Here is an 11,215-nt window from a genome sequence, read left to right on the forward strand (position 1 = left end):
CCATCCTCAGTCACTTAACATCCTTCCTTTTGCAAACCTTTATATTTCTTGGCTCATATTAGACCTCTGTAAATCATGTAATTTTTTAATCGTCTTTGACTCTTCTTGCAGACTTTGCGTTCTTTCTTAATTTCCCTTGACTTCATAATCCTGTAACTTTCTCATGATCCAATTGCCAGCTTCAGGCACTCTCAGTCTTCCCATTTACCAGACTCTGTATTTCTTGGTTCCTCGTGGCCTTACAAAATATAATCATTTTCCTTACTCCATGACCCTTTTTGCTAAGCCAGCATCTAAGTCTTTCTTACTGACTCAGCATTTTTACTAGTTTATCATCATCTTTCTTATTAAATCTGTCATTTTTTCTTGATTCTTGACCCTTTACACTGATGCAGATCAAGCTTTTCATGCTGACTTGAATTTCTTGGTTTCTCCCTTTGGTTACCTCATCAATTCTTGGCTCCTATAAACCATTCATCCTCTTTTTTGCTGACCACAGTATTTCTTGATTGATCTTGACCTTTCCTTTAAAGTATGCCATTTTACCATGAGCCATGACTTTTTCTGCTGACTCTCACAAACATTTTTGGCTGATGACCAGTTGGGGTATTTTGACCTTCCATTTTAAGGCTTGTCATATTTTTATGATCATTTGATGCTTTCTAACTCTCACCAAGCCTTTCTTGCTGACTTAACTTTCTTCTTGTTCTCCATATGGGTGCCAAACCCCTTCTACTCTCTCTGATTCTTGGTAGAGCAGGACATCAGTCAGGTGCAGAATTTCATTCTGGCTACAACCTTGTGATATGAATCAGTCAAGGGAGACCTCTTACCCCAAAACAGAATAGTATGCCTGTCAATTATCCCTTTGGAGGATAGGATTTCACCAGAGTATTTCATATTGGTTACAACTACTGTAAAATGATTTTATTCAGCAAACTGAAATTGCTGCTGATGGCTTTTCTTTCACTCCCAACCTTTTTGCTCCTTTTTGACTTTTGCTGAATCTGGGACCTTTAATGGCAGCTGTCCTTACCTTGCCAGGTGACCTGACAGATTTCCACTACTGAACTGTGAAATTCATTTCAGAACTCACTGTTAGTCTTGGATGTTGATTTTTAGAACATATTTCTTTAATAGTTTTTATTCTTGCTTCACAGCCATAACTCTTGTTTATAGGATCAGTTTGGAAGCATGGTGCTGAAGTGCCTTTGTGTGACAGGTAATCATGCAAAATTGTTAAATGCAGAATATTCTGCTTGAACAGGAAATATGTTTCAGTTTGCCTGTCTTTACAAACAGTCTTCGAGCTGTCTTCAGTCACCATGATTTAAACTGATTGTGTATTATCAAACCTGCTTACTTCCCCCAACCCCATAATCTTGTGTGAGGTTCTTAAGAGTTTGGCTTCTGCTTGGTGTAGTGTTTGATGCATTTCCTGGTTTATAGTTACTGAGCACGTAGTGAATTTGTATTTTCCTTGATTTTTGTGTGTCACAGTTACCGAGATCCAACATTACTGTTTGCACAGTCAATGAGAGAAGAAGTGTTATCCTTTGGATTGATGTAATTAGACCAGAGCAATGTTTCATCTTATATCTCAAACATCTTTGGTAATTCTTTTTAAAATTCAGGTTCATTCTATATTTATTTATGCTAATGATTGATATAATAAAAAAAGTTATTGCAATATGCCTTATGGTACAGTATTTCAAAAATTTTCTTTATTTGTTGTAGCAGACCATGAAAACAGAGTAATGCTACTTTTCTTCCTTGACTGTACATGTTTCCATTTTCCCATCCCCTTAAGACCATTTAGTAAACTGTAGATACAGGCTGGTGGTTAGCCATTCTCTCTTTACTATATGGTCTCTAGTTCCTCTATTTGAGGAACATATCTAACTTACAGGTACTGTAGATAGAGTAACTGGCTTTCTGTAAATCACTGATTACAGAAAAAATGTAACTGGGGATGGGAGAAAATTGTTATGTATGAAATAACTGTGTGCTTAAATGAGAATGGCACAGTTATGATGGTGTAAGTACCTGTACAGTAGCATTGTGTATGGGCAGAACAGACACATGGATATGTGGTGGTCTTATTCAGCAAGTCCAGATAAGTAAAGAAATGAATGTTAGCTGCAGTCCCATGCTGCTGTAGTACTGTATTGCCTGTGAGTTTCTTCACCAAAAGTCATCCTAGATAGTATTTCATTTGAGCTACCTCAGGACGATTTTTCTCATGTTGGGAGTTTTTTTTAGCTGAAAGAGTTAAACATACACTGTATCCTTAGTTAATCCTTTCACTTTCACAAGTGGATAAAAATCATCTGAAGGCAGCTTGACAAAACTTTGAAGGTGCATAGGCGTACGAGGCAAGGGGTCGTGGAGGGTGGGCAGCAGTCCCCAGGATTAGGAAAAGGTGTCTTTTTCAGAACAGATCCTTCTGATGATGTACTGATACCTTTGAAAGGAATTATGGATAAAACTGTTTGAATCCTTCCACTATTAAGAAGGATTTCTCCTTAATGTGTCGGAGTAAACTTATTTAATTGTTTTTGGTTTGTTTTAATTCTTATTCAGTACTCACCACCAATTTTCTTGTGAATTCAGATCTGAATATGAGACTTTAAGCATATGAATTATTTACACATAAATTATTCTCAAAATAATCTTATATATTTGTGTACTATGCATATTTAACAGTAACTATTGGAGATCAGGGCAACTTCACACATTTTCAAGGCAAACTTCTTTCGTCCCCCCAGTGAAATGCCTGCCCGTACGCTTATGTAGACATCTTAGCATTGAAGGGGTAAGTTTTGTGAAGTGTAGTGGCCTGTGTGAAATTCAGTACACCCAAACACTTTGTGTAAAAATTTACTTGACCTTCTGTATGCTTTTGTGTACTGTGCCTGTTATTGTTGCTTTATTTAGGTTTACATCACATTACAGATACCAAATCTCTTTAAAAATCTGATTCACAATTAATTAACATTCATGCATACATAGACTTCAGGGTCAAAGTTTCAGCTCATTCTCTAATCCTGCATCTGACTGGAGGGAGGTCATAGTGTGCAAGGCATTTCATAGTAACACTGTTACTCATGAATCCTAGAAGTACAGGTGCTGGAGTTGACATCTTCATGTGGTGTTAGTGATATATTCAGTCATAAACACATCCCTCATCTTCCTTCCTATCCCCCAGAAGGAAGAAAGTGAGCCTCAAGAGAAGAGCAGCTTCAGGCTGAAGCCACCAGGTTCATGTCTTGATAAGCTTACAATCACAAGAACAACAATTAGAAAAGCTCTAAACTACCAGGAACAGGTTCAGCGGTAAACCTCTCACTGTATTTTCCCTTAAGCCATAGATAAGGATAGAGGATGAGCAGAAATTATATGAATGTACATTTCGAAAGGCAATGTTTCAGACTTGCAAGAGTTCTCAGTGTTAAAACACATTTACTGTACCTTCCATATCTATCATGTCTGTTTTATTAACTATTTTCCCAATTTTTAGCATATTCTTTGCATACATAAAGGTATTCTTAAAATTTTTAAATTCTCATTACAGTATCATTTTTCCTTAAGCTTTATTTTTTCCCATCACCTTTCCGTACTTCCATTTCACAGATTCTCTCTCCATTCTAAAATTACTTAACTTACATACTTCTTTTTGTTCAGTATGGATCAACAAGTCAGTACAGTAATTGACATTTTTTGCATCGTTTTTGTCACATGAGCACGTCACCATAATACAGTATACACCTTCCATAATCCTGTATAAGACTGTGTATACACTTTACTTCATATTCACCACCATGTTAAACTAAATAGGAGGACACATCATAATGCACCAGTACAGTACATAGAATATTTATCAGAATACGGTAATAACTCAAGAATTGCCAAATATTGCGTTGTTTATACAGTACTCTGAACCGAAGAGACATTAAGTGTGTTTCATTTGGATTGTGATGTTTACGGTATATGGTGTCAAGTTGCGCTATATTGTCTGGGCTTTGTCGTGTGTGGAGTTGGAGGCATTAGAAGTGTGTGTTTGGTATTAACTCCTGTTTGTATGACTTGGTTATAATGGGTAATTATTTGGAACAACACTGACTCCATGGGTTAAATTAGTTTAAGTTAGGATGGGTTAGGTTAGGTATCAACCAGTTTTCTAGAAAAGATCAATGCAGAACTTAATCTAACCTTTTTTTTTTTTTTTTTTTTTTTTTTTTTTTTTACCTAAGCTTACCCATACAGTATAGGCAGTGCTGTTCTGAGTATTTACTGTAATAATACTGTACAATTATCATATGTTGAATCATTATTATTATTATTATTATTATTTTTATTATTATTATTATTATCACTTATCACTATTATTATTATTATATATTTTTTAAGTTTCAGTTTTGTTTTATTATGGTTTGTGGTACTGTACTTTTACTCTTGTTTTAGGATGCTGCTGCTATAATATGATGAGATGTAATGTTTGATTCTGATATTGGTACAGTACTTTGTTAGTGAACTGCTGTACTGTACTGTACTTGTACTCACCAAACTGAGCTAACAATGAGTGTTTCTTTAGGACTGGCTAGCCATTCCATTTCATCCTGAGAGTACTGATACTACAGTATTTGCATTAACTTTGTTAGTGCATTCAAACTCTTGTGTTCTGAATCCAATAATATAATGCATGAAGGTACTAATGTAAATGTTCATGAATGTATTAGAAGCTGTTTGACAACCTCTGGACTTTTGTCAGCACTGTATAGTACTTGACTTTAAAATGTGGTGGCTGCTTGGGTATTGTACCAAGTATTGTAGATAGGCAGTGGAGGAAGCTTCTTATGGCAAGTTTATGAAGCAGACATTAGAATTTGTGCTCTAACTTAGTGTAGGTAATACAGTAACAAGTATGTTTGGTACACCAGAACTGTAGTAAGTAAAAAGCATCATAATTGACTAAATTATTAATGTAGTTAGGCAGTTTATTTTAGTATTATAAATTTACATGTATTTGAATAACCAAGGAAAGGTAATGTACTCAAAATGTACAGTGTATGTGATGATGGCAAGGACAGAGCTGTATGATGACAAACAGCAGCTTTACAAATGGACAGACTCTCAGCTGTGGTGATGGTTTGGGCAAACAGTTGGTACTTAAATCACTGTAAATGGCTGGATTGTCAGTAATTAATGAAGAGTGGTGAGGGTAAGTTAGAAGTTATTAATATTGAGGTGTTGGGTGTAATGACACCTGGTGGGCAAATGAGCTGAGCTCTCCAGCTTGATGTGGCCTGTATGGGTTTGCGTCCAAGGAGTGGTTGGCCACTGCTTAAATAGTGGGATTGGGTAGCCTAGTTCCAGGCCCCTTGCATATGCTTCTGATGAGGTAAAAAGGGAGTTGTTTTAGATATAGATAGACAGGTAGATAAATAGATAGGTAGATAATTAGACAGATATATATATTTGGTATAGTATATTACAGTAAAGTTAACTGTGGCAGTACTATGGGTTGTGCTGGGGATAAATCAGAATCTGTTGTTAGTGAAGTAAGTTAAAGTGTGGCTGTAGTGTGGGTTGCATTGCTCTATAGGCTTCCCACGCCCGTAACCCCTGGGAGCGGCGGTTCTGCTTTACGCTGCCTTTCCTCATGCGGGCAGCCTCAGCTACACTCAGGGTCACTACTTGGGGAGGGGGACACCCGCTGGCCTTCAAGCACATCATCCTGCAGGTAACTCTATAACTCAGGTAGTCATAGGTATACATCCCATCAACACAGTATTCTGTCAGAGATTTGTTAATTACACTAACAACCACTTAATCATTTTGACACATAATTATCTTGACAAAAACTTCATAACATTTAATGAATGCTTAATCTTACATATTAGGTATTCCTTGCTAACTATAGCATAATATTGTACAGTGTGCATAAATACATATTTTCCAACAGATAAGCAAATTTCCTTGTAATGCACAATTTCTAAGTTTGTTAAACCTCCATGCCAACACTGTGCTTGTGTGCATATCTAGTTTTACTAATCAGTATCAAATGCACATAATTTGTGATATGCATCATACAGCATAATATGTGTACAACACATTAATCTTGGTGCTTTTAACTTTGTTAGGCTTTTACAAAGGGGGATCTAAATTGAATTAATTGGTCTGACATTTGCTTGAGTATGAAAAAAAAAAAAGAGATGCCTGTGAGCTACATGGGCTAATTCGAATGAGATATTACAGTTAACTCCATAGCTTCCATTACTATGCTGACATCAGAGTGTGAAGACCACACAAATCATAATGAATGTTTGTTATGAATAATTAAAATAATTACAAGCACCATAGGAATTTAAGTACTGTGTAACTTAACTTGAATTGTCATAAAAAACAGGATAACAAAGGCTCCATGACCAGCGTACCGGCAATTTTATATACTTGGTGCAGTATATCTCAGGTACTGGAGAGAGAAAGAACTTTATACAGTGACACCAATATAACCAGGTGGTTCTGCTGCATAGTTTACAGTTATCCCTCAGTTCCCTGCCTGTTTTCCAAAAGGAAGATAATGGACTGCAGAGAAGGACAGCTTCAGCCTGCAGTCCACTTGGATTGTGTTCAGATGAGCCTGGGCCACAACTGCAGTGTATATCAAAATAGTTTCTTGTATACCACTACCTCTATTGTAGTATAAAATCCAAAGCATCACAAGTAGAGTAAGATTAATGGAAGTCACATTATCATATGTCAGGTAAGGCAGGTAAGATTTCTTGCAATAAACTGATATCTTTTGTAAGCTAGTGAAGTTTTGTGGTGTTAAAAATTGTGTGGTGAATGAGGATATAATAGGGATCAATTTGGCTTGGTTTTTGTCAGTAGGATTAACCTGTGACTTGCAATTTCATGGCATTTAGTAATTATTGTGTATGAGTACTGTACATAAGTTTGAGTAGTTTGAATTCTCTTCTTCTGCAATATACAGTTTAACTAACGTGTGAATATATGATGCATGTTGTTTGCTGCTAACCTTCATTTACTTATCATATTGGCCTGCCCAAGAAAGTTTTAAATTTTTCAACATATCCTTATTAAAACTCTGTATATGTACTGTACAGTACTACTTGATTTTGGCTTAACAGTTCTAATTCATGATATACCAGTGATACAGTATATTCATAGAAGAGTGTTACATAGTGAGAAATTTTTTTGTACAATATTTTGTACAGTATATAGTAAGTCCTCATTTTGAGTTACTCTTTATGGCTGTGAATATAATTTCTCCATGATATTAAGAAAGGCATTGAAAATCTTTGTTTCTGTTAGGAACACTGTTCCATTTATGAGACTCTCCGCTTCTCGGTTTTTGTTTTTGCTTCATCATAAAACAATATAAGGTTTCATTTCTGATACTGTCTCTTTCTCCCATTTTTGTTTACACACTAGGACCTCTTGGCAGTACTGGGAGGATTTGTTGGTGCCCTGCGAGTGCCTGAGAAGTGGATCCCTGGACGCTTAGACCTACTGGCCAACTCACACCATATCATGCATGTTGTTGTGGTCTATGCAGTCTACCATCTCCACCAGGGGGCAGTCTTGGACCTGGTCTGGCTATCTGAATCCCCAACATGTCTTGCAGATTTACCTTTACCAGCTGCGGTGTGAATGGGGAGGGTAGAGGAAGGGTTTGGGAGGTGTAAGGGTGTCATGCAAAGTAAGGATAAGTTTTAAGTAGGGAGGGATGAGCAAAGTTAAGTAATGTACAGATGAGAATGAAGAAAGGGTATGATGTATGGAGAACATTGAGTAAGAAGGTAAAGGAGAGGGTGAAGAGGAACTATAAGGAGAGTTGAGCAATGTACAGGTGAGGTTTAAGTAGAGAGGATTAAAAAGTGAGTGAGGATGGGGTATGCGGGGCAGAGATATACAAGCAAGGTTTGTAGTAGAGATAAATTGTGAGAGGCTCGGTGGCAAGAGATGAAAAGTGTGGTCTGAGAGTGTTAAGTTTTGTTAGCAATGTCTTAATGGGCCAAGGGTTAGGGCTATTGGATAAGGATTCAGAGTGTGATAGATGATTCACTTTACAACTTAGCACCCATTCCTCACCAAATTATTTTGCATATTACACCTTACAGTTTTCTTCTCTGATATTTATGTCCTCCTAATATGATTACAGATTGCATAAGTATGACATAAGAGAATGCTAATGTGCCATATGCAGAAACAAACTGGTAAGAAATAGGTGCTTGGGAGAAGTTGAAAATACAGTAATGCAGCCCTTTCAAAATTGTTTAAGAGGAATGGAGAGAAGAAAAGGGAGGGTGCAATGTGAAGAAGTATTTCAGGAATGAATAACCCTTTGAATCCAGTGTTATATCTGTTTTATTCTTGCACAGTTCAAGTGATTTTATTCAGTGTAGGAGAGACTGCCTGAGTTGAAGGAGCCTCATAACATTGTCATCAACCTCTTTACTACTAGAGGACTCTTTCTAAGATTAATAAAGTAGTCTGGTTGCAGCAAGAATAAATTATAAGACGTACCCAGTCTGAAGGGGGTTAATCCTTTCAGGTCGCAAATTGGTCTGTACGTCCAGTTTGAACATTCATATTTTTTTATCATAAAATCAAGGTTTGTAAATTTAGAAAAAAATATAATATTCATGCATAAGGAATAATACTCATCTCTCAACAAAATATTAAGACTCTTCTTACCATACAAGAACCATAATAACGATGGAAATTTGCATAACAGGTGGTGTGTGGTGTCACACCAAATGATAAAGAAACACTCCTACTAAGCTAAAATCATAAATCTGCATTTATTTCTTCTCAGTTGGTTATCCAATACTCAGGAAAGTAGTAAATATTGAGAGAAATATAATGATAACATTCACCGGCTTCCCATGCAGTTTTTAGATTGGGGTTAATAGGTGAGCCGCAGTTGTGGCCAGGAGACCTGTACCGATAAAGCCACGATCGTGGCCAGGAAACCTGAAAGGGCTAAAGTGAAGTGCAGTAAAGTGATGGCAGGGGTGTAGGGGAGAGTATTGAGTTTTGATTCTCAAATGTATTTCTGATCAGTTCCGTCTCAAATTCTGATTTGTTTTTGTGGAAAGGTCAAGAGAGTACATGGGTGCCTGATAATAACTAAGATTTGTTTAATAACTAAGATTTGTTTTAGAGGAAAGACAAAGAGAGTATGGAATCTTCTCATGCCTCATATTCATTCAGTGAAAATAAAAGTTATGAAGGAAGCTATCATGTTACATTAGAGTATGATTTTGCAGGAAGACCAGACAAGAAAAGTGGAGAATTTTCAATCTCTTGTTCTTCCTTTAAAAGCAGGTCCAAGTTAAGATAGGGAATTGATCATAAGTTTGTTTTTGTATCTTGTCCCAACAAGGGATAAAGGAGAGAGGAAGTGGAGAAGGAAGGGTAGGTGAGTGACTGGTGTGATGGGGAGACTTCAAAGGTGTGAGTTGGAAGTGCTGTCTAAAGTTGTGACACAGTTGCATTTACGGAGAAAGTTGTTATTTATTGTTATTCCTTTAAATGGTTATTCTTAACACTGTTTATTCACACATTCAAAATTAACTCTTTCACTGTGTAGTTTTTCTTTGCTGAATAAAATCATCTGGAAATAGTAAGAGTAGAGCACTGACAGTTCCACCATAGCAGTCAAGAGGTTATATAGCTGGCAAATGCTATTGCTGCTTAGTATTTTTCTTACCTGATTAAGAGTGCTTAGGTTCAACAAGAATAAAGCACCAACCCATACATTTTACCATAGCAGTTGAGGGGTTAAATAAGTTTTAACTTTTTTTCAAGGATTTATTTCTGTAAAAAAAGGAAAAGATAAAAGAATTTATCAAGTATGAAACACTTGTACAGTATTATACTGGGCAATCCCTTTTGTTGTTTAGGGTTTTGCTTAGCTGCAAAATTTAAAAACACCAATTTTTAGCCATCACAGTGAAAGAGTCAGGATGCCTCAACATATGCATCTTCATGTTCAGTTTTGATCAGGAATACTGCACCACTTTCTGGCTAAATGATTTGGAAATGTCTGCCTAATATTCTGATGATTGTTTGGACTCTGAGAAATTGCAATCCTTTTGTCATCCATTTTAGTTTACTATTGCAGCCACCTGATGATTTTATTCAGCCTAGGTTAGGCTTCTTATAACGAAGGGTTTGTAAATGCTGTATCCCAAGCTAAACCAAATCATCAGATGGCAAAAACGCATAAAAAGAAATCCCTGGGATCAGTAGGGTATATCTGCAACTGTCTAGTCCCCATCAATTTACCATTTATCTTCAAGCTTCAGATTTCAAGCAGTGTAGCAAAGCTTTTTGGGTTGTTTTTTATTGGATGGATCTCTTTATATGAGATATGCCATGGAATCTAGGTAACATAGACATTATTTAACAAAGTTTCAGGATTTAAAACTTGCACAAAACTTGAAGCTTTCCTACAACTGTAGAGTTAATTAAGGGGACTGTACTTAAACTTCATGTTTCTTGTTCATTCCCTCCTCTCTCCATACCTCAGGCTGTCCCTCATTTAGTCAAGATATTCAGTCACAGTACAATTATTTATGCCATTCAAGAAGAGCACCAATCTTAAAAATCCCACTACGGCTTGAATTTTAGGTTTAGTCTCTGTAGATACTAATGTTATTGATAGTTTAGCAGGACACTTGATAATGTTTGTTTTCTTTCTGTTTTACTTGTATTAGCAGTTTGAGCAAGAAAGTATGTAACTCTTTGGTCTTTTTGTTCAAGGTTATTTGTAGCTCTGTATACTCACGAGTGTTGTAGAAACTAGTCATATAATGTATATCATTCCTTAGTTTGCCTGCAGGTATTGTTTTTGAAGTGGTTTATTCCCTAAGTTTATAATGGCTGTGTGGAACTGCTAATTCCTTTGATCTGAGAGATCTTGAAGCTGAGTAGAGCTGTCTGACAGTGGCTAGAGTATATTAAAGAGGCATCATTGTACTGAAGGGGGTTATGTCTAGTGACATATAGAGTACGGTTAGTTTGATCATGCCCCAAAAGAGTTTACTCTCTGAAGCTACTAGATACTGAAGGAGTTACTTGAGGCTGTATCTGAGCCTTCTAGTTCACAAAGCGTTTCATTGAGCTTAATAAAATCACGTGGAGAAGCATGAATTAAATCAAGTCACTGGACTGAAGGAGT

At 36.5% G+C, this 11,215-nt stretch overlaps 1 protein-coding gene across 1 annotated transcript in view; it reads left to right on the forward strand.

Moving 5' to 3' along the window:
- Positions 1-7,677, forward strand: part of LOC145403728 (progestin and adipoQ receptor family member 4) — a 98,809-nt gene extending 91,132 nt beyond the window's left edge. Inside the window, exons 4-5 of the mRNA XM_080275408.1 lie at positions 5,606-5,743; positions 7,459-7,677. Coding sequence (XP_080131534.1) covers positions 5,606-5,743; positions 7,459-7,677 — 357 coding nt within the window. The remainder of the gene's footprint in view (positions 1-5,605; positions 5,744-7,458) is intronic.
- Positions 7,678-11,215: the final 3,538 nt, after the last annotated feature.

The sequence above is a fragment of the Coenobita brevimanus genome, chromosome 61, assembly GCF_032717465.1.
Source record: "Coenobita brevimanus isolate Jiangsu-jjx chromosome 61, ASM3271746v2, whole genome shotgun sequence".
Lineage (NCBI taxonomy): Eukaryota > Metazoa > Arthropoda > Malacostraca > Decapoda > Coenobitidae > Coenobita > Coenobita brevimanus.